This window comes from Candoia aspera, chromosome 1, assembly GCF_035149785.1.
Source record: "Candoia aspera isolate rCanAsp1 chromosome 1, rCanAsp1.hap2, whole genome shotgun sequence".
Taxonomy (NCBI): domain Eukaryota; kingdom Metazoa; phylum Chordata; class Lepidosauria; order Squamata; family Boidae; genus Candoia; species Candoia aspera.
The window spans coordinates 81,127,582-81,147,621 of record NC_086153.1 but is presented as its reverse complement, the minus strand read 5'-3'; the positions used below and the strand labels follow the sequence as shown (position 1 = coordinate 81,147,621).

General features: G+C 38.7%; 2 protein-coding genes and 2 non-coding genes across 4 annotated transcripts; 1 reads left to right on the top strand and 3 right to left on the bottom strand.

Annotated features, from left to right (window-relative positions):
* Positions 1–135: 135 nt before the first annotated feature.
* TCP1 (t-complex 1) lies at positions 136–12,027 on the bottom strand. Its single transcript, XM_063307890.1, has 12 exons — positions 11,884–12,027; positions 9,951–10,036; positions 9,011–9,139; positions 6,627–6,724; positions 5,542–5,652; positions 5,177–5,358; positions 4,293–4,419; positions 3,182–3,357; positions 2,901–3,024; positions 2,390–2,582; positions 1,936–2,099; positions 136–470 (listed from the first exon to the last, which is right to left on the bottom strand). The coding sequence occupies exons 1-12, from the start codon at positions 11,951–11,953 to the stop codon at positions 254–256; spliced, it is 1,677 nt and encodes a 558-aa protein (XP_063163960.1). The 5' UTR covers positions 11,954–12,027; the 3' UTR covers positions 136–253.
* LOC134488695 (small nucleolar RNA SNORA29) lies at positions 8,582–8,716 on the bottom strand. The gene has a single exon (XR_010067013.1). It is a non-coding gene; the product is annotated as a small nucleolar RNA SNORA29 (small nucleolar RNA).
* LOC134488696 (small nucleolar RNA SNORA29) lies at positions 10,448–10,583 on the bottom strand. Its single transcript, XR_010067014.1, has one exon. It is a non-coding gene; the product is annotated as a small nucleolar RNA SNORA29 (small nucleolar RNA).
* A 1,763-nt stretch (positions 12,028–13,790) lies between the features above and the next one.
* On the top strand, positions 13,791–19,563 carry MRPL18 (mitochondrial ribosomal protein L18). Its single transcript, XM_063307879.1, has 4 exons — positions 13,791–13,966; positions 16,352–16,535; positions 18,826–19,060; positions 19,351–19,563. The coding sequence occupies exons 1-4, from the start codon at positions 13,900–13,902 to the stop codon at positions 19,516–19,518; spliced, it is 654 nt and encodes a 217-aa protein (XP_063163949.1). The 5' UTR covers positions 13,791–13,899; the 3' UTR covers positions 19,519–19,563.
* The last annotated feature ends 477 nt before the right edge of the window (positions 19,564–20,040 follow it).

Here is a 20,040-nt window from a genome sequence, read left to right as displayed (position 1 = left end):
AAAAGCACCAGAAGTTAAATGTTTGGCTATATTTGGCTTTGTTATTAGTGGTAGCTATTGTTGAAGTCTTCAGGTTTTCTCCAACCTCCCCTCTACGTTCTGCATTATAATACTGATACAAAGACAAATACAAAATATGGCCATCTTTCATTTATTTTCTAGTTATGAAGGAGTTTGACAGCTTGCTTTCATCAACATACTACTTAATACAGACTAGAGAGAATTTCACAGGGATAGTTAAATAAAAATCCATTTAGTCTTCAATTGCTCCAGACTGAACCGCATCTTCATAGCATCCTCCTTTTTCACCTTTACTTTCAGGGTGCAACTTAATGAGATCATCAATTCGAAGAATAGTAATTGCTGCTTCTGTTGCAAACTTTAAGCTCTTTGTTTTAACTACAGTAGGCTCATATACACCAGCTTGTTTGTTGTCACGTGGTTTCCCATTGATTAAATCAAGACCGATCCTTTTAAAAAAGGAAATACTGTTTTAAACAGGAATGTACATTTCAAACATCTTCAGTCTTCTCAAACCCCAAACCTGAAACATGAGACCCACTTCAAATTTTCCAACATCAAATGCAACAGATGTCAAACAGTACCTGGTAGTTCCCTCTGCAAACATCCAACAATTTTACAGGTAGTCCTCAACTTACAACCACAACAGGGACTGGAATTTCCATCGTAAGTCATTGAGGTCGTAAGCTGACTCACCACTTGACCAGACCTGATTTTATGACATTTTTATGATGGTCATTAATCGAATCACCAGGGTCATTAAGCAAATCCAGATTCCCCAAGACTTTTTTGCCAGAAACCAAGAAAGGTTGCAAATCGTGATCACATGACTGCAGGACACTGCAAGAGGTCATAAATACAAGCCAGTTGCCAAGCACCCAAAATTGCAATCATGTGACCGTGGGTGGTAGTACAACAGTTTTAAGTGTGAGTACAGGTTGTAAAGCACTTTTTCCGAGGCTGCCTGCGCTTTGGACCGTCATTAAACGAACAGTGGTAAATTGAGGACTACCTGTATTATATATACTAAGAACAGGCAAAATCTAGCATTCTAGAAATGTAAGATTCCAAATGGCAATTTCTGGTCAGGATATGCTGTTACTGCAAAGAGCTGATCCAGCTATTTTCCAGAAATGAATCCTCCAAAATGAAAACTATTTGTGAAATTCCAAAGGTAATAAGGCTGTTTCAGAGTCAAACTATGTCCAGAACATAACAAACCATTTCCAGCTTGGGGGATTAATTTCTGGAAAATTGCCAGTCTGTCCATGGAATGACTAGACTAGTGTTGTCTGGAAAGAAAATTCCACACCTGAAAATCTAGGTTTTGCACATCCCTAACATGCATCCAGGGACGCGGTGGCGCTGCGGGTTAAACCGCTGAGCTGTCGATCGGAAGGTCGGCGGTTCGAAACCGCGCGGCGGGGTGAGCTCCCGTTGCTCGTCCCAGCTCCTGCACACCAAGCAGTTCGAAAACATGCAAATGTGAGTAGATTAATTGGTACCGCTTCGGCGGGAAGGTAACGGCGTTCCGTGAGTCATGCTGGCCACATGACCCGGAAGTGTCTATGACAACGCCGGCTCCAAGGCTTTGAAACGGAGATGAGCACCGCCCCCTAGAGTCGGACACGACTGGACTTTACGTCAAGGGAAACCTTTACCTTTCTCTAACATGCATCCATTATTCCATTTCTTCTGATAAAGCTATAAGCTGACTGTAGAAGATCAAAACTTACTTTAAACATTCTGTATGCTAGCATCTTAAGACTAGACATCATTTTTGTTTAGCATGCTGAATGCTCACACCCAATTGATTCATTCAACAAGAAATGATTAAACAAATAATAGCCTACGACAATGCATAAAACCAATCAATATTCTGATTTTGCCATAAATTCTTCCATGCGCACTTACCACTTCAAATTTTTACGGTCTGGATTCACTTGAGCTTCATTGTGAAATGCTCTGAGTTTTGCAACAAGGTCAATGGCATCTTGAGCAGCATTCACTGCTAACGTATTTGGAATAACTAGAAGAGATCTTGCAAATTCTGCTATAGCAAGCTGTTCCCGTGATCCCTATTTAAATAAGAAAAAATCTAATATTAAGTTAATACATTATAAAATAATGGAGTGAGGCAATGAGCTACCCTTGCTGGATGTGTTGAAGCAATTTCTGGATACCCATCCATAGATAAAGCTTTAATATGGTCTCCTGAACCAAGCAGGAAGTAGGACTTGATACCTAAATGACCCCTCCAGCCCCAATTCTATAAACTTTTCAGATATAGGTAGCACTGAATGTTAGTATAGGTCTGATTTCCTAAGAAAAGCATTACAATTTAAACTTTAGTTAACTAAATACTTACCATGCTAGTTGCATAATTTTCTAGATAAATGGAAAGTGCTGCTTCAACTGCACCACCTCCTGGTACAACAGACTTTGACTCTAATATTCTTTTGACCACACAAAGAGCATCATGCAAAGACCTCTCCATCTCATCACACATAAAGTCATTTGCTCCTCGTAATATAATAGCAGCTGAAGTCCGTGCCTTAGTACTGTTTCAGAAAGAGAGATAAATGTTTCCTTGTGAAATAATTATCAAACTATAATAAATCTCTAAAGCTGAGGGCAAGGCAATAGAATCACCGTACATTATGTAGCTAGCAGTAATTCTGTGTCCAAGTCCATCAACAAAGTCAAGACATTTACTGCCTCAACATTTATAGGGGGACTAAAAGTAATCTATCCCACGCGTATAACTGCTCATACGATTTGAAAATAGCATGGCAGCAATTCAATGGGAAACACTTTCAAAAGTTACAGCAAAATGTATCCATTACAAATTACTTTATACAAGATAGGTATTTCCTTACTTCTTAATTAAAATCAATTCATCATCACAAATTCGTTCTTGAACCACCTCTTCTGCTTGTCCCAGCATGGATGCTTCAAAAGTTTCTTCACCTTCCAGATTTGCCAGGGTAGAACAAACGGTGGCTAATACAAAGTAAAAAGACTTGATAAATCACAACGTCTTTTTATACACATATATTGTAGTCTGAAGGAACATCAGTAATAGCAATCTTCTACACATTTAAGCTCTTTATTGAAGGACAATTAAACTGTGATTATATTTAGAGATATCTGTAATTACCTCCAGAAGCCTTAGCAATGCGTTTAAGGTCTCTTTTTAGAACTCTGCGTACTGCCATAGCACCAGCATCCACAAAATATTTCAGACACATATCATCAATGCCCCCAGTGGTCAAAACAACATTTGCTCCTGTAGCCAGAATCTTCTGAATTTTCTCTTTAGTGATGTCAGCCTCTCTGCATGAGAAAGTACACACTGATTAAATAGAACTATAAATTTAAGTTCAAGAGCAATCAAAGTTTTTAATTAAAATAATTAGAAAGTGTGGAGCACATCAAGCAACTAGTTGTTATTTGTGTGTGTCCTATTCCTTCTCCCATACTGCAGACATTTCAATAAAAAATATAGAAGTCTATTTTGTCCCTAAAAACCAGTCATTGTATTCCAGGTAATACAGAAACTATTTGGCAACCTATGAGAAATTCTCAATAAGAATATTATTAATGGTGAATAATTTGCAAATCATTACTGAACTTACCCTGTAAATGTATACCACCCCATACAATCTAATTCAGAGGTGGGCAATGATTTGGGCTCAAGGAACCCCATGTACATTGGGATACAAAGACATGGATTTAGTTGCATGCAATGTTTTCCCTCACCAAGCAGTAAAAATGTTTCCCTACTGCTGTTAAAACAGAGAAACATCTATCTCAGTTGTAATGGTATCACTGGCAAAATAACGACCCCTCCCTCAAAATACGGCTGAAATCTATGTCTCCGTTACTACACTGGATCTTTTGATAAATTCCCAAGACTAATTCAAGGAAGACTTGTATGTTTAATATCATTAGAACACTTCAGCATTCTATCAGTAAGCAAAAACTGGAGACACTACTGACTTTTAAAGAGGGAAATACATTTACCAGAGGAAGAGGAAAGGTAAATTAAGCTCTTAATTACAGATTCACTTAGACCTACAAATTTATGTAAAATGAGGACAAACCTCTTGCTAGAAATTGGATATAGAAAAAAATTATTTTGGATAGAATACTGTCATATTCATAATCAAATTTTGTATTTAAGATGCCATGCTCTTAGTATGTGTGGGACAAATGCTGAAAATGTACACATTTTCTCATTTTAGTTAAAAAAGCTCCCTATAGAATACCTCTGTCTAATCTGATCCAGTTTTTCTGGGTCTGTGATCACCACCTGAACACCAAGCTTCATTTTAGTTTTCTGTAGGCTGAAATCAAGACATGCAATTTTGGCATTAACTATTCTCTTAGGCATACCTAAAAGAAAGAGAAAGATTCTCTTAAGATTCTGTATAAAAATAGAACTTAACTGCATCTAAAAACACAGTGATACCTAATTTTCATAGTGGCTGTAGGAATCCTCAAACAGACTGCTTCTCCCATTCACTTTAATAGGTATGGTTCATAAAAACAGACTTACATATACTTTCCCATATGGGAAAGAGGTCTCACTCCATTATAAACAGTGAGGCCAGGCAGAATAATCCAGCTAAAAATATTCAAAATTTACCAAAGCTTCTAAGACTTTTGAAGGCATACCCTTGCATACTTCAAGTGCATCATACTTCTCCTTGATTACTACTGAAATGTAAAGCTAAACCTTCAGAGAGATCATCAAACCACTCCCTTTAATGAAAATACTTAATCCTGCACAATCATCAACATTCCTAGGTCAATTTACAGAAGATTGTCTTCCCAAAGAGATGTATAGAAACAATTATTTTTCTTCTGGACACAAAAACTTCCTCCATGTCTTCTGTTTATCAGAGCTAATTTATAAAAGCCATGCTCATTCAAGCAAAGGGTAGGGACAATCCATCTGAAGATACTTGCCTCAACTGTATTACAAATGTACGATAATTTCAATCTCCATCTAGTTATACTATTTCTTCTAGCCAACTTATCAGTCAAAAATACTGTTTCCAAAAACTTGTCTATATCCAGATATAAAAGTGCAATCACTTTTTAAATTACACCCCTTTATTGCTTTGCTGGGGGAAAAAACTGATCTTACCTTGGGAGCCTACAACACAGTTTAATGCATAGCCATTTACAAGAATACTCTCTTTCTGACTGCGACCATGTGCCTTCAAAACATTGATAGAGTTGATAGGATAATGTGGTTGTCCTTTCTGATCTGTGTATTTTACTGCAAGTACAGCATCTACTACCATGTTGGCAAAGAAGTCACTGTCACTACAAGAACACAGTTAAGGTTAACATAATCAGATACAAGAGAAATAAATCCCACACGCTTCACAATTAAATGATATTACAAACGCAAATAAAAAATGCTGTTTTTCTCTAGAAGGTAATGGTCTAGTCAGTATCTAGTTTCTACACAATACCACTTCCTAATTTTTCTCTGTGAAAGGATACACTCCTATGATTTTGGATGACATTGATGTTTTTGCTGCATTAATAAGACAGTCTCTGCCCAGCTCATCTGAGTTAATAACCAAATTTTCATTGATGTAACGAACTGCCTCTCTGTTAGGGAAAAAAACAGTATTTTTGTAGAATCATTAAAATTTAAACCCCAGAACAATAAGTTTTGCACATAGTTAGAAAAAAGTTATCTCAAATGTACATTTTCAATGGCCTTGCATTTCCATGCTTTCTAATATTTTACAATATATTACTAAATATTAAAAATACATATCTAAAATAATTTTTAAACACAGCGTATCATATCTGCATTAGTATGTCTGTGTTGCACCCAATAACTAAACATAACAGCTTAAAAGAATTTAAAGGCTTGGTGGGCAATTTTACAGACCAATTCTGTATTTTAGCAAAAGTCCTGTTATACCGATTATACTGATAAGATTGAGATATGCTGCCATCACAACAAATACAATAGCAGAACATCTAGTTATACAGATAACTATTTATTTGGTCAATGACATGGATGAAAGGGGGACAGGGCAAAAATGGTACCTTGTTAATGAAAGTCAGACCACTGTTGGCTAATTTACCCCCGAGCCCTGCTGCTTTACAGAATCACAACTGGGTCACAGGTAGCACTAAGAATTCCAGCAAATCTCAAATTCTATTATAACCCTCAAACATCACCACAGTAACAATCCTCTTTCCACTGGTAAAGGGGAAAACCTCAGAAGCATCTGCACGGACAAAGCATGCTGCTGACTTCATTTAGTCTTTTACTCACTGACTCACAAATACATATTTGCATCTAGGTCCAAGGCTAGTTTTTCAGCTGCTTGTTATTGGGTGGCAGGTAATGGCACTCCACGACCATAGTACTATCAGTGGAAGGGCTCTAGCTGTTTGTCAGCTACCTCATGACTGATGGGAGAGGTCATTAAGTGGGCAACGATATATGAAAAATGCTATGTTGATCAAAGAAAAAATGCATTATCCAATACCTTAAAACTTAAATTTAAAACGTAACTGGTAAATTTTATACAATTTCTCGTTTGAAATACTTCAGTAGGTCTTACTTGCAAGCAAGACGATATCCACTAATGACAGAAGTGGGATGAATTTTCTGTTTCACCAATTCATCCGCATTTTTCAAAAGTTCTGCAGCAACAATTACCTGTTAAAGAGAACACATGATTTAAAACTACTATGTGAAAAAGTTACACCCTTGATACAAGCAGTAAAAAACAAAACAAAAAATACCACATAAACCTTCACTTCAGTAAATGGAAGACATTCTTGGAATACTTACAACTCACATTTGCTTCAGGAGGCAGAACTATTCAATTTACTCTTATATACAGTCCAAGTTACAGGTGCACAGAACTTTTTGTTTAGAATATTTTTGAGCTTGAAGCTTTGCAGAACATCCCATTTTGAGTATTCTTGGAAATCTTCAAGCTTGAAACAGAGCTATATCATATTGACTACGATCATAGAATATAATCACAAATTAATCAGAAGCCAGGGAGATAGGATGAATATGCCAGGGATAGAAAGGAACCAGCCAAGACAAAAAATAATCTGAATGTACTTTTGCCAAATTGAAGCCAAGGAAGCACACAGTCCTTTAGTTGACATTCTAGATGCTGCTGACTGCAACTAAGAGAAAACTGAGCCAGAATATTGGCATGTACTTGCAAAAACATCCAAAGGAGACCTTGCTAAGGAAGACTGCCCTAAAGGTATCTTGGGAACCGAAGGACATTTTCTGGATTTAAATTCTTGCATCACAAACTATCTCATCCATCATTATAGCTAAAGTCAATTGATTACTTGTCCTCAGTTTTGCATTAAGAATATTTAGTACTGGCCTAGCGCAGTCACTCAAGTTCTTCTCCATCACCACAAATGAGTGCAGGTCTCATGGAGGAACTTCATCCACTGTTATGTCTACTCTTATTTATTTCCTCTATTGTCACATAAACTGTAAGCTGAACCTCTAACACCAAGACTTCCAGTTCACACTTATACTACAGGGCCATATACATAGAAGATCAACAAGTACAATGTTTCCTTCTCACAATCCTCACATAAATGGGCAACTGTTGAGAGTTCAAAGTCAAACAGAAAACTACAACCTGAACACATTTGATGCAGAAAGGATCAGGATTCAACAAAAACAGGAACTAGATATTGATTATGCAAGGATATACAAGGCCAATCTGAATGGTTCTGTTATTTGAACTAATATGGGATGCAAGAATACCTTCCTCCTCTTAAGGAGAAACAGAAAACTTTCCTCAAATGGAGACAAAAAGAAATATTAATATGGCCTTCAAACAATGTTGTTGCTTAGAATTTACTAAGGATATCTCTCTTCAGGGTCAATTGAACTTTTTAATTAGTAGCACTATCCTTGAACCTAAAAAGTGCTTTCCCAATCCAACTTTTCAAAATTTGTTTTCAATTGTTGGTGAGAAAGATACTTTTCCCTGTTTTGCTAAAATAAGAGTTTAGAAAAAGAAATCGGTCAAATTTTCACACTTATGCAGGAACAATCTGTGCATGAGAAAATCAAGATGCACCTCTAAAACAGGAACACATACACCCCTTCTTTTTCTAAAAGTGAAGTACTGGTAATCCTCAGTTAACTACAGTAATTGGGACCAGGAAGCACATCGTGAAGCAATGCGGTCCTAAAGCGTGACATCACGTGACTGCACCAACTTACAACAGCAGTTCTGGTTGCAGTTGTTAGATGAATCCCGCAGTCACAGCATCCCATGGTCACGCAATCGTCATTTGTGACCTCCTGCCGGCATCCCCATTGACTTTGTTAGAAACCAGCGATGAAGGTTGCAAATGGTGATCACGTAACCGCAGGATGCTGCAACCATCATAACTGTGAGCTGGTCGCCAAGCGCCTGAATCGTGATCATGTGACTGTGGGGACACTGCGAGAGCAGCAAATTCAAACAGTCACTGAACAAATGGTTGTTAACCAAGGACTACCTGTATAGAGTTAGAATTGCTATATATGTTCTGCCACTTCATATAGGAAAAAGATATTGTTGGTCTTCTCCTTCAGACTTTGGCAGTTATTCCTATATCCCATAAGCATAGCCATTTATTTTGTAGAACAAATAAATGGTAGTCAAATGGGAAAGTTTTCACTCTGCTTTTAGAGGTAAACTTAAGTAGCCCTTAAGAGGTAAACTTAAGTAGCTCTAAGATACATTATACCAGTTCTTCACATCCAAATGAAACTGTATTTTAACTGAAGACAGCGCCAGTGTTAATTCTGTTTGGGTACAGCAAGTTTAAGGATCATCATTTGTCATTATTAAAAGAGGCACAAGCTAATGTCACATAATTCCATTATAAAATGTAAGTTTTAAACACGATTAATGCTACTTCAAAGCTAGCATGGTTGTGAGACTATAAAAATGCACATACGTACCACAGAAGTGGTCCCATCTCCAACCTCTTTGTCTTGTAGTTCCGCTAGTTCACATAATACTTTTGCAGCAGGGTGCTCTACCTCCAACAACTTGAGAATAGTTGCACCATCATTAGTAATGGTCACATCCTAATATTCCAAACACACAAAAATCACTCACGTAACTTAATACTGATTGGGATCACAGAATATAACAAATAATTGCCTTGCAAGTAGTGATGTACTCAGCCATTTAGCTATTTAACAACCATACAGCCCCATGTACTACTAAATGATAGCTGCCTTTTTTGCATCACATGTAAGAATGTACTGCTGTTCTCATTAAGCTCCAGAATTATAATTAAGAATGGTAGAACAGATATTTCTGATATGGGAACATCAGTGTGAAAGTACCTCTACCAAACTGAAGCCAAGGACGCATCTCTTTTCCTGTGGCAAAGTTTGATGAGGGACCATGCATGCCATTTTTGGCTAACACCTGGAATACTATTGGCTAAAGGTTCTCCTGTTTCTTTTTATTTTAGAAAGGCAAAATTCAGAAAAATGCTGACCTTGTGAGGCAGTCCAAACATTGCTACCTAGGATTTTTTGCTTATTCCAGAGCAAAGAAAGAGAGAGAGAGAGAAAGGGGGGGGGGGTATTGGTTTGGCCTTCTGTGACTAGACAGCCTTTTTGAGTATCCTAGACTATCCATTTTTTGACACCTGCATGAAAACTACATGTATATGAAGGTACAGGTGAGGGAATTTTTTTTATACCTTCTCAAATCAAGGAGATGCAAGGGAAATGCTTGGGTGGGGGGAAGAAACAGGGAAAAAAATTCTGTTCCCCCCTCCCCCCATTAGTTGACTACCTTGCATGGAATGTCTTAATTTTAAAAGCAGGAAGCTGAGAGCAAATTACTTTCTTTGTGTAGTTTCATAAAGGAAGGTCTACTTACACCAATGTCATCCACCAGCATTTTATCCAAGCCAACTGGACCCAGTGAACTCTTTACAATATTGGCAATCGAAGCAGCAGCTGTAACTGTTTCAACAAAACAGATTTTTTCCCCTAATAAACAGAGTTGTTTCCTAAAATTTTAACTTATGCAGTTCAAGTGCTAAATATATACATTTAGTTAAATATTTTAAAGATAGTAAATAGTTCTGGACAATTAAACTGGCAATTATTACTCGTTCAGGGTTTAACTACTATTTCATTTATACACAAATGTTTTGCAGTTGACTTTGAAAACAGACTGTATGCAGTAACTTATATAAAGTAAATGCTTTATACACAGGCTGTAGTTTGTGATCCAGGCATTCAGCATATTATAAGTAAAACTTAGTCCATTATGAAGACTTTATGCATAATTAATGTCAGGTTCTTTGCATCATCTACACAAAGAACAGACAAGGAAACAACATGAATCAGTCCTAAAAATATCGTCTTCGTCATGCTTTGTTCTGCCATTTCATATAGAAAGAAGCTGATATTCATTCTTCTCCATCAGACTATGACAGGCTTTTATTTATCCCATGAGGATTATCTCTTATTTTGTATTGCAAATAAGAGGCAGTACAACGGGACATGCCTAATTCTCAGCAAATACAACAGCATCTCTCTTTTTAAAAAAAATCTCTCATATATACTCTGGTGGTACTTATTATCAAAATCTATTATCAAAAGAAATAATCTCTTAACAGTGAAACAAGAGATGCCTATATGCATATTGGCACAGGATACAGACTGAAAGGGTTAGCATTTACAGAAATTTCCTTCTCTAACATATGATCTGTTACTATTTATAAGTAAAGCAGAGTCTCTTACTACAGCTTGGTTCTTGGTGACCACATGCAAACCTCTATGTGGTTTGCCATGCTCTTCCTCCTGGAAGTTTAACTTTACAACTTTAACTAGTTTACAATCCTGAGATTTATTTGGGGTTTCCCATCCAAATACTAATCAAATGAGTCCAGTGCAGTTATTTTCAACAATAACAGGCTCTGCTTATAGCAAGAGCAGAATGCAGGGAGCATAGATATTTAAGTAAAAACTGTGGCAAACCCCTTTACAGGCCATTAGTCCTTCAGAAATAAAGAGATGTTTAACTTAAAACACCGCTGTAACTTCAACAACAAAAGACCTAACATTCTTCATGAGATATTTTGGCAGGACATAAAAGAATATTTGATTCTGAAAAAACGATGGTTTAAAAGTTAACACCAAAATGCCTCGGCTACCAAACTTATTTTTAAGCAGCTGAATATATTCGCTACATTTTCTACAGCAATTTTAAAATACTCATAGGCTACTGATAACATATCTTCCCCAAAAGCGAGTCTGCATCCGCATGGGATTAAAATGCTGCTTCTCAACTGCCAGCGTACTATAAGGAAGCGAACCAGCCTCTAAGCTACCAATTCATATGGGGCGTGACTGAAGAAGCGAAGTTATCTCACGTGGGAACAGAGAGTATTACTGTCTTTCAGTTGCAGCGCGGAGACAGCAGCGGTCCGCAGTTATCTCAGGTCCAAGCGGAGAACAGCCAGAACTGGACCAGGCGAGGACCACATTGCTGCTGACGCAGCCCCTCGTTCCTCTCTTCCCCTCCCGACGGCTTAAGAGGCGTCACAACCCTTCTTCCCGTTGAGGTTAATAAAGCACGTGGTGCCTGCCGGCAACCACTGCTTGCGCGGGCCCGACGTCGCACCCAGACCGGCCCCTCCTGCTCGGGACCGCGAGTTCAGATAGCGTGGCCCACCTTGCCTGATGTCCGCGCCCCCGCCCAAGGTTTCCCACGCGCCAGAGAGGACGGCGAAGTAACCGTTAACTCTCTGGCGACTCAGGGTGTGGCGGTCTAAAGAACCGAGGGAAGATTTTGCGTTTACCATTCTGTGTCCGGACGTTCTCGCCGGTGCCCCGCTCCCCAAAGACCGCTAAAGGCCCCTCAAACGCCATTTTCCCGGACAAAGAGACCGAGGCGTCAACGCGCGCGCTCCTGCAGGCACTGCGGACGGCGATGCAATGCCTTCTGGGTAGCTCTGCCTCTCGCGACTCAGCCTATCGGTGAATTGAACGCAGAGAATCGGCTGCACAGGAATGTCGTAAAACTCACATGACGTAAAGAAAAGGAAGCGAACTCCCCTGCCCGGCACAAGCTTGTTAGGTAGCGGCCCGTTGGGCCTTTGAAGGCGATTGGTGCTTGGGAAACAAATGTCCCACCCTACTTTCGCGGAATAACCAATGAGAGTGACAGGTGGGTCAATGTGTTCTAGAAGATTCTAGTGGGAGTGAGAGTAGTCACTCCCTTCAAATACAATTAAGTGGAGCTGCAAGCTTGCGGGTCCGCCATTTAAAAAGAAAGAAAAGTATAAAAAGAATGGTCATTGTCTTTGTTGTTCCTTGCCACAGCTGTTCAGACAAGACGAAGGTATCTCTTCCATCGCACAAACTCTTTTTAAACACTGAAATCGGAGAACCTCCATTTCTCCCTCGGTACATAAAGCGTTAAAAATGCGCAGTCGCGTGGTCTGTCCCCAAATCCAGGTTGCGCGATTTGAGGTTTTTTTATTAAAAAAAGGTTGCACCGGATATGAATCAAGTATTTCCTTTGAATCTCAAACCCACAGAGATAGAAAAAGGGAAGAGCAGCATCCCAACAGTTAAATACGTCAGTGCAGGGTGCTACTTAGGGATTCCGAAGAATTTATTAGTCTGATTGTTTGGATGTTTGCAATTGCAGCCGACACGTTTATTTGGAGAGAAGTGGTAAGATCGTATAGGTCTGACTGAGAGACAGCTGGTCTCACCCACCAGGGCCTCTTTCTGTTTCAGATTTTCTCCCCGATTAAGATGACACTGGATGAATTTCTATTATTGAAAACAAAGTAGTGCTGACTATTTCACCTCATCTTAATATTGTAAATTAATGGAGATGAAGTTGAAATATCATAGTTTAAACCTTTTATGAATTACGATCTTTCAACTTCATTATTATGATTATTGGATTTTTATCCCACTCAGATACACACACATAAAATTCACAATCTGTAGTAGGTTAGAGATTGGACTGAGACTGGTTTGCATGTCTAACAAATTCATCCACTTTTTTTTTTAATTTCTATCCCGCCTTTATTACTTTTATAAATAACTCAAGGCGGCGAACATACCTAATACTCCTTCCGCCTCCTATTTTCCCCACAACAGCAGCCCTGTGAGGTGAGTTGGGCTGAGAGAGTGACTGGCCCAATGTCACTCAACCGGCTTTCATGCCAAAGGCGGGAGTAGAACTCTCCGTCTCCATGGATTTATAAGCCCGTTGTCTTACTTTTACTTCTTTTAGAAGTCTATATATACCTCTACAATTTGCTGTTGAACAGCATGCTGTTCAAATACAGCGATGTGCGTGAAGACACCTTGAGTTTTTCATTTCTAAAAACGTACCATTGGCATAAAACAAAACACTAATTAGTCATCTGCTTCACCGGGAAGGGGAAAAAGGACTGTATTTAAATCAGAAACTTTTCCATTCCTCTACAGCAAGGTTTTTCAACCTTGGCAACTTTCAGATATGTGGACTTCAACTTCCAGAATTTGCTGGCTAGGGAACTCTGGGAGTTGAAGTCCACACACCTTAAAGTTGCCAAGGTTGAAAAACCCTGCTCTACAGTTACAAGTCTATAGCCATATTCATCCGAATTGTTATTGGCTTGTACGGCCATTCTAGAGGAAATAAAGTGAGTTAATATGACGTTGGCCAATCAAGATTTCTACTTTTTTGAGGGGGGGAGGACGGAAAGAGATCGTGGGAAAAACCATATCGGTTCGTTCAACAGAGGAAGAGGTGGCGCCCCCTAGCCTTTTGTAGGTCCTGCCAGGTCCTTTCCTGCGGTTTTCCAGGCGTGATGGCGCTCAGAAGGTGGACTGTGCGGCTCAGCAGCGCGGCTAAGACGTTCCGGGAACCCGGGCACGGTAGAGAGAGTTCTGGATTTCGTTCTTGGGTGGAGAAGCGTGGGATGTTAATATGACATTCAGAAAGACAGGGAAGGAGGCTGAACAGTTAAGTCAGCGAAAGGTTTTGCCTTTTGTAACTCCTTCTGCACGGGTCTTTTCGAAAACCTGCGCTCTTAGAAGCATGTTCCTTTCAAAATCTGCGCAAGAATACAGCTCCTGCGATCGAAAGCATCCGCTGTTACCAAAATATTTTGAAGGACGGGCGGCCATCCTCAGCCTTTTGCTCTCCAGATGATTTGAACTTGAATTACAGGCAAAATGCTGAATATAAATGATGGCACTTGTAGTTTGGGTAGCACTAAGTTAAGGGAGAAGGATTTACTTTGCTGCAGGTTATGAGGAGTGGTGGGGATTATACTGTATAGCCAATCTAGAAATAAACACTTTGCAGTTTGTTGCATTAGTTTGTTCACCCATCATCATCATCATCATCATCATCTGATAAGAGAAGAAAGGACAAGTCTCTGTTGCTAGGCTTTGAAAGTACAAAGAGGGGTTATCTGTATGCATAATACCTTTAAAGAAAGTGTGTCTGTGGAATATGATGCAGTGATGCAAACTTCATTGAATGGGGCAGCATCCACGGTCATGAGGCAATAAGGTATCCTTCAACTTCACAAATGAAAATAGGTATACCATATGCCTTTACAGAACAGCCTCCATGACTCATTCATGTAATTTTACCATTGTCTTTTATTTCTGGTTCTTCTGTTGTATCTCATCATTATCTTAAAAAAAAAAGTTGCATGTAAAGTGGAATAATTTTAGCCACCTCTTTGTAGATCACTTGTTCCATAGAGAAGCTTATGCTATTTTGTAACTTAGAAGAAGTCTCAAAAGTAATCAAAGAAATTTCTTCCTCTTTATTAACACAGTTTTCAGTAGGCTTGGAATATATATGTGTGTGCACCTTTAAATCAGTTTTCAACTCCTGGCGACTGCCTGGACAAGTTCCTGTTGTTTTCTTGGCAAGATTTTCAGAAGTGGTTTGCCATTGCCTTCTTTTTAGGGCTGAAAGAGAGTAACTGGCCCAAGGTCACCCAGCTGGCTTTCTACATAAGGCGGGACTAGAACTGATAGTCTTCTTGTTTCTAGCCCAGTGCCTTAACCACTACACCATACTGGCTCTTAGGCTTGGATATAAAACAGTGCAAAAATAAACCGTCTGTAAGAATTATTTCCTTTATTTATTTTGTAACCTGTAATGTTTTAGCTAGAATAGTTAATCCCACAATGAATTAATGGAATAATTAAAGTACACTGATCAACTTTACAATTCCCCAAATCCAATTATGAGTTGATAGAAATTTATGGTAGTCTTATGTATCCATTGAATGCACATTTATCAATGTGGTATCAATAGAGATACATCTCCTACAAACATGTTACAATCCCATGCATGCTCACTCAGAATTAAACTCCACTCCATTGAATGTAATGTAGTTATTTTAATAATAAATAATATATTAATATTGGAAATTAGTTATTACTTTACTTTTAATTTAATTTAAACATTTGTTACTCAGTTTAGCAATGCTTTGTTTTCATCTTTAGATATACAAAGGAGATAAAACCTGAACAGTGAATTCAAAAAGGTGCAAATCTCATTGCTGCTTACCTTAAAATATGTTTCATTAAACAGAGTACTATTTACTACTTTTTAAAAGTAGTTATATACTGTACATATCTGCTTGTCAGAGCGTAACTTGGGCATGACAATCTCTCTTTTCGTAATGTAAGCATGCACGTACTAACTTAGTAGAGGAAGATTTAGAAATGAGATTCAGATAAATAAAATGTTTTTATTGTGAAAGAAATTCTTTTAACAACAAAGATCAGTTATTGTAGAATCTAAGCATCTAGCTATATTTGTATGCCAACTCTGGGGTTTAAGTCCTGTACCCTTATATTGTAACTGACTTTTTGCTGCCAGGTTCTCAGTCTTGGATGTTTAGAGCACCTGCACAGAATGCACATTATGGTCTGTGTGGTCTAAAGCTCTTTGCTTTTCACCTTGCTGGCTTCAGCCTTCATATGGCGGATAAAACATTTAAGTGGCATCTCTGCAGCCTCTCTAAACCACAAATTAGGAACAATGATGTGCCAGGTATTCTTTAATAAATGGGGATATGAAGTGTATTAAATAAGGTTGAGCTTGCTTAAGATTAACAACATAATATTAAACATTTTTATCTGTGTTTGTGCCTTACTCCCATTTCACCACCAGTCTATGATTCTAGTACATTTTCATTATATGTTATACCGAAAATTTTTCTGTGCTCTTGGTTGTTTTCAAAGTCCTTTAAGTATACATTTAAGTAGTTTTTCTTTATTTTCTTGCAGGAGTTAAATTTAATTCTTTTGTTCCCAATTCCATACCTCTTACGGATGAAGTGGATACAAGAGAAAATGAGATTGTTGCTCCTGACTTCAGAAATAGGAATCCACATAACTTGGAAAGATTGGCTATTGCAAGAAAGGATCTAGGCTGGAGAACCTCATGGCCAAAACGGGATTATTGGTACAGGTAAATTAAAAAATGCAAAGTAACCCAAGTTCAATAATATAGGGAACACTTGTGCAATTATTACTTGTGAAGAAGCAATTTTTTAAATCAAATATTTCTTCTAATCTGAAGAGGGCAATGATGTTGTCAATGATACTGATAATGTTGTCTGCCTCACAATCTTTCCTATCTTTGTGTCCATATGAATCTGCAGCAGTTCATTTGCTTTTTCTCTTGATTCCAAATTCCCAATATTTATATTTGAGAGTCTTGACTCCTAGTTCTAGAACCCTTTTCATATTATTATTGTGATTATTTAAATTTATATGCTGCCCAACTCCCAACGATTCTGGGCGATTTATAAATGATTTAAAACATGAAGTACAAGACAATAAAAACAACAAGAAACAAAATAGAGTAGAGATAGCAGAATAACAAACTGGGTGGAAAAAAAAGAAAACTCTGAGCTCTAGTCCTGTTTTAGGCATGAAAGCCGGCTGGGTGACCTTGGGCCAGTCCCTCTCTCTCAGCCCAACTCACCTTACAGGGTTGTTGTTGTGGGGGAAAGAGGAGGAGGAAGGCATATTAGCTATTTTGGCCGCCTTATTTATAAAAACAATAAAGGCGGGATAGAGAATAAATAAAATAAAAGGAGGTTTTGGTCATCCTCACCAAAGGCCTGGATGAAGAACCAGGTCTTCAAGTCCCTTTGAAACACCAGCAGGATGGGGGCTGTTTGAATCTCGAGGGGAATCTCATTCCAGGCACTGCGACAGAGAAAGTGCGCTCTCGGGGTACTAATGGATGGCATTGTTTAATTGAAGGAACGTGGAACATGCCAACCTTGTCAGATCGAATGGGCTGGGCAGATACTCTGGGAGACAGGTGATCCCTCAAGTAACCAGGCCTATGCCATGTAGGGCTTTAGAGTTAGCAACCAGCACCTTGAATCACACCTGGAAGCAAACTGGCCATCAGTGCAGCTCATGAAGCAGAGGTGTTCCATGGACTTATTGAGGCATCCCCATCATTGCTTGCACCACTGCATTCTAGACCAGTTGAAGCTTCTGGGTGGTCTTCAAGGGCACCCCCCTATAGAGTGTGTTGCAATAAATTTGTGGCAAATACTTTGGTACTTGTGGATTTTCTTTTGTTTAGCTCTCTGCCTGGGGCAGAACATATCCTCAACTGTTTCTCTGCTTTGTTGGATTTATGGGTCCCAGTATCATTACTGGGGCTGGTCTGGGTTCTTTTCTTGCCTCTGGAGGGCATTTTTGGGCCAAAGGGCTAAGCCAGAGCGGGTGAGGCCAGTCACAGTTCAGAGGCTTAATTCAGGAGCTGTTAGTTGATTGCCATCTTGGCTCCTCCCAATGGCAGAACATACAGCCTGTAATAGTCCACTTGTTATTTCAGCCATAACATTGGAAGTTATAGCTAAGTTTATTTTCTTGAATCTTTTAAGTTCTGTTTCTGATTATGGCCTCCTACTTATAGGGGATAACCATGGTTAGAAAATATAGTTTAGGGAAAAGATTATTGCACCAAAAAATGTACTTTAAAAATAGAGTAAAACAAAGTTGTTTTTTGGGGATCTGCAAGAGGAAAGAGACTTGGAGCTCACTTGAGTATCTACCATCACAGAGGTTTCCACAGGGAATCCTGTACTTAGTGCCAGTTCCCATTTGTTCCCGAGGAACAACTCTGTTTTCATCAGTGCAGTGTGTATGCATGTATGTATGCATGTTTATTCATTTGTAATGGCTTCTAAGCCTCTCAGTTGCAAAAGGCTCTAAGTAGCTTATATCCACCAACTCATAGAATTAAAATCAATAAAATAAAATCAACCCATATTATACAATTTAACATTTGATATGCCATCAGTGGGGAACAGATCAGTTCTCAACATCCCTCAAATCTTCCATCAAAGAGCTGTGTATTTATGGCCCCATGAAAGCCCAATTGGGGCATTGTGGTCCAGATATCCAGAGGCAGGCTACTCCACATAAAGGGGGCCATCACTGAGAATGCTCAGCTATGGGGACTGTGCAGATTGTATTTTCTCAGAGATGAGGAACCTTTCGCTTCAGGTAAGCTATAGTTCACATCCTAATACAGACTTTTCAGTTTATAATTAGTGTTTGGAAAGGGAAAGAAAAAGGCATTATTATACAGAGTTTGAGATAGAATTCCAAGTATGAGACATAAGAGAAGATTTACAAATATAGAACTATAGGAATATTTTTCTGTTATTGAGAATGAACTTCTCTGAAAGAAAACAGTAACATTTTGTTTTTCATATCTAACAATTCAGGTTACGATTTGAGAAAACCCAAAAACACGTGGAAGGTTACATTGAACACTGCAGCGGTCATATTGCCGTGTCTGCTTCCACTCGAGAGTGGGCTATTAGGAAGCATCTTTATAAAACAACCGGTGTGGCAGCATGTGAGAATGTGGGGCGTGTGTTAGCACAACGTTGCCTCGAAGCTGGAATCAACTTTGTGGACGACAGGGTTACAATTCCGTGGGAAAAACATGGCGAAGGGGCAAGTTGATTTTTTTTCTTACTTTAGTTGCTACTTGTCCCATGCTTTATGTTCTTGACCACAATATTGTACAGCTTATTATAGCTTGGTTTTATGGCTATAGCACTAACAATGTTAACACATGCATATCTAAGAATGCTAAATGCCAGAGTTGGCATATACTCTTAACCTGAGAATTGCTTTATTTGGGAGGCGAAGGGAATTTGGAGAACTGTAATTCGTTGTTTGCTGAAAGTACTGATAGCAGTGAAAAAATTAAAAGTTGTGTCTTTCTTTTTAAATGAAAACAGCTGAAACGTTTCAAAAAGGCTATGACTGAAGGTGGTGTTGAACTGAGAGAACTTGAAAGAATTTATAACAAGTATGGTAATAAGAAGCTGCCCAAGCAAGTAGAGCCTCAGAAGCCTGCAGTTCCATCCTTGGAGGAGAGTCAGTCACACACTGTTCTTAATACATAATACTATTGAAGCCTTTCATATTAAATAAAAACCCAACATGTACAACTGATGGTGACAGTTTTTTGCTTTCATATTTGCAGTTTTCATAAAACATGTATTACAACAGCATAAAAGCACAACCTGCTGCAAGTGATTCCCTAGCCAATGAGTCTGTATTCTGGCTTTTTAAAAAAGAATACATCAGTCAATATTGTTAGGTTATTTCTCTTTAAAAATAAGTAGATATAGGCTTTGTGTGCCTATATCTACTTATAGTACTCACTCACTAGCAGTAACAATAGGCTCTTACTTCCCTTTGTTTTTTAAAACACACCACTCAACTATGTTGGGTGATTTCTTTTAAGAAACAGTGAACAACAGGACAAGAGTACATGCATGCATTCCTTCTCAGTGGCAGTGTTGGTCTGTCATCTGAACAGAAATCAGCTGATGTGGTTGGACATCTTAAAAAATAAATGAAGAGAGACCAAATGTATACTCACTAGTTGGTAGCAGCACAGACGTTTTCTCTCTCACACACAC

What these genes read in the sequence shown, in the direction of transcription:
- TCP1 (XM_063307890.1), bottom strand. Translation starts at nt 11,953, where the DNA reads ATGGCGTTTGAGGGGCCTTTAGCGGTCTTTGGGGAGCGGGGCACCGGC. An exon ending in GGATATCGTCTTGCTTGCAA is followed by an intron (nt 5,653 to 6,626) that starts GTAAGACCTACT and finishes TTTCCCTAACAG; the next exon opens with AGAGGCAGTTCGTTACATCA. An exon ending in CTGTGTTGTAGGCTCCCAAG is followed by an intron (nt 4,420 to 5,176) that starts GTAAGATCAGTT and finishes TCTTTCTTTTAG; the next exon opens with GTATGCCTAAGAGAATAGTT.
- MRPL18 (XM_063307879.1), top strand. Translation starts at nt 13,900, where the DNA reads ATGGCGCTCAGAAGGTGGACTGTGCGGCTCAGCAGCGCGGCTAAGACG. An exon ending in GTTCCGGGAACCCGGGCACG is followed by an intron (nt 13,967 to 16,351) that starts GTAGAGAGAGTT and finishes ATTTTCTTGCAG; the next exon opens with GAGTTAAATTTAATTCTTTT. An exon ending in AAACGGGATTATTGGTACAG is followed by an intron (nt 16,536 to 18,825) that starts GTAAATTAAAAA and finishes CTAACAATTCAG; the next exon opens with GTTACGATTTGAGAAAACCC.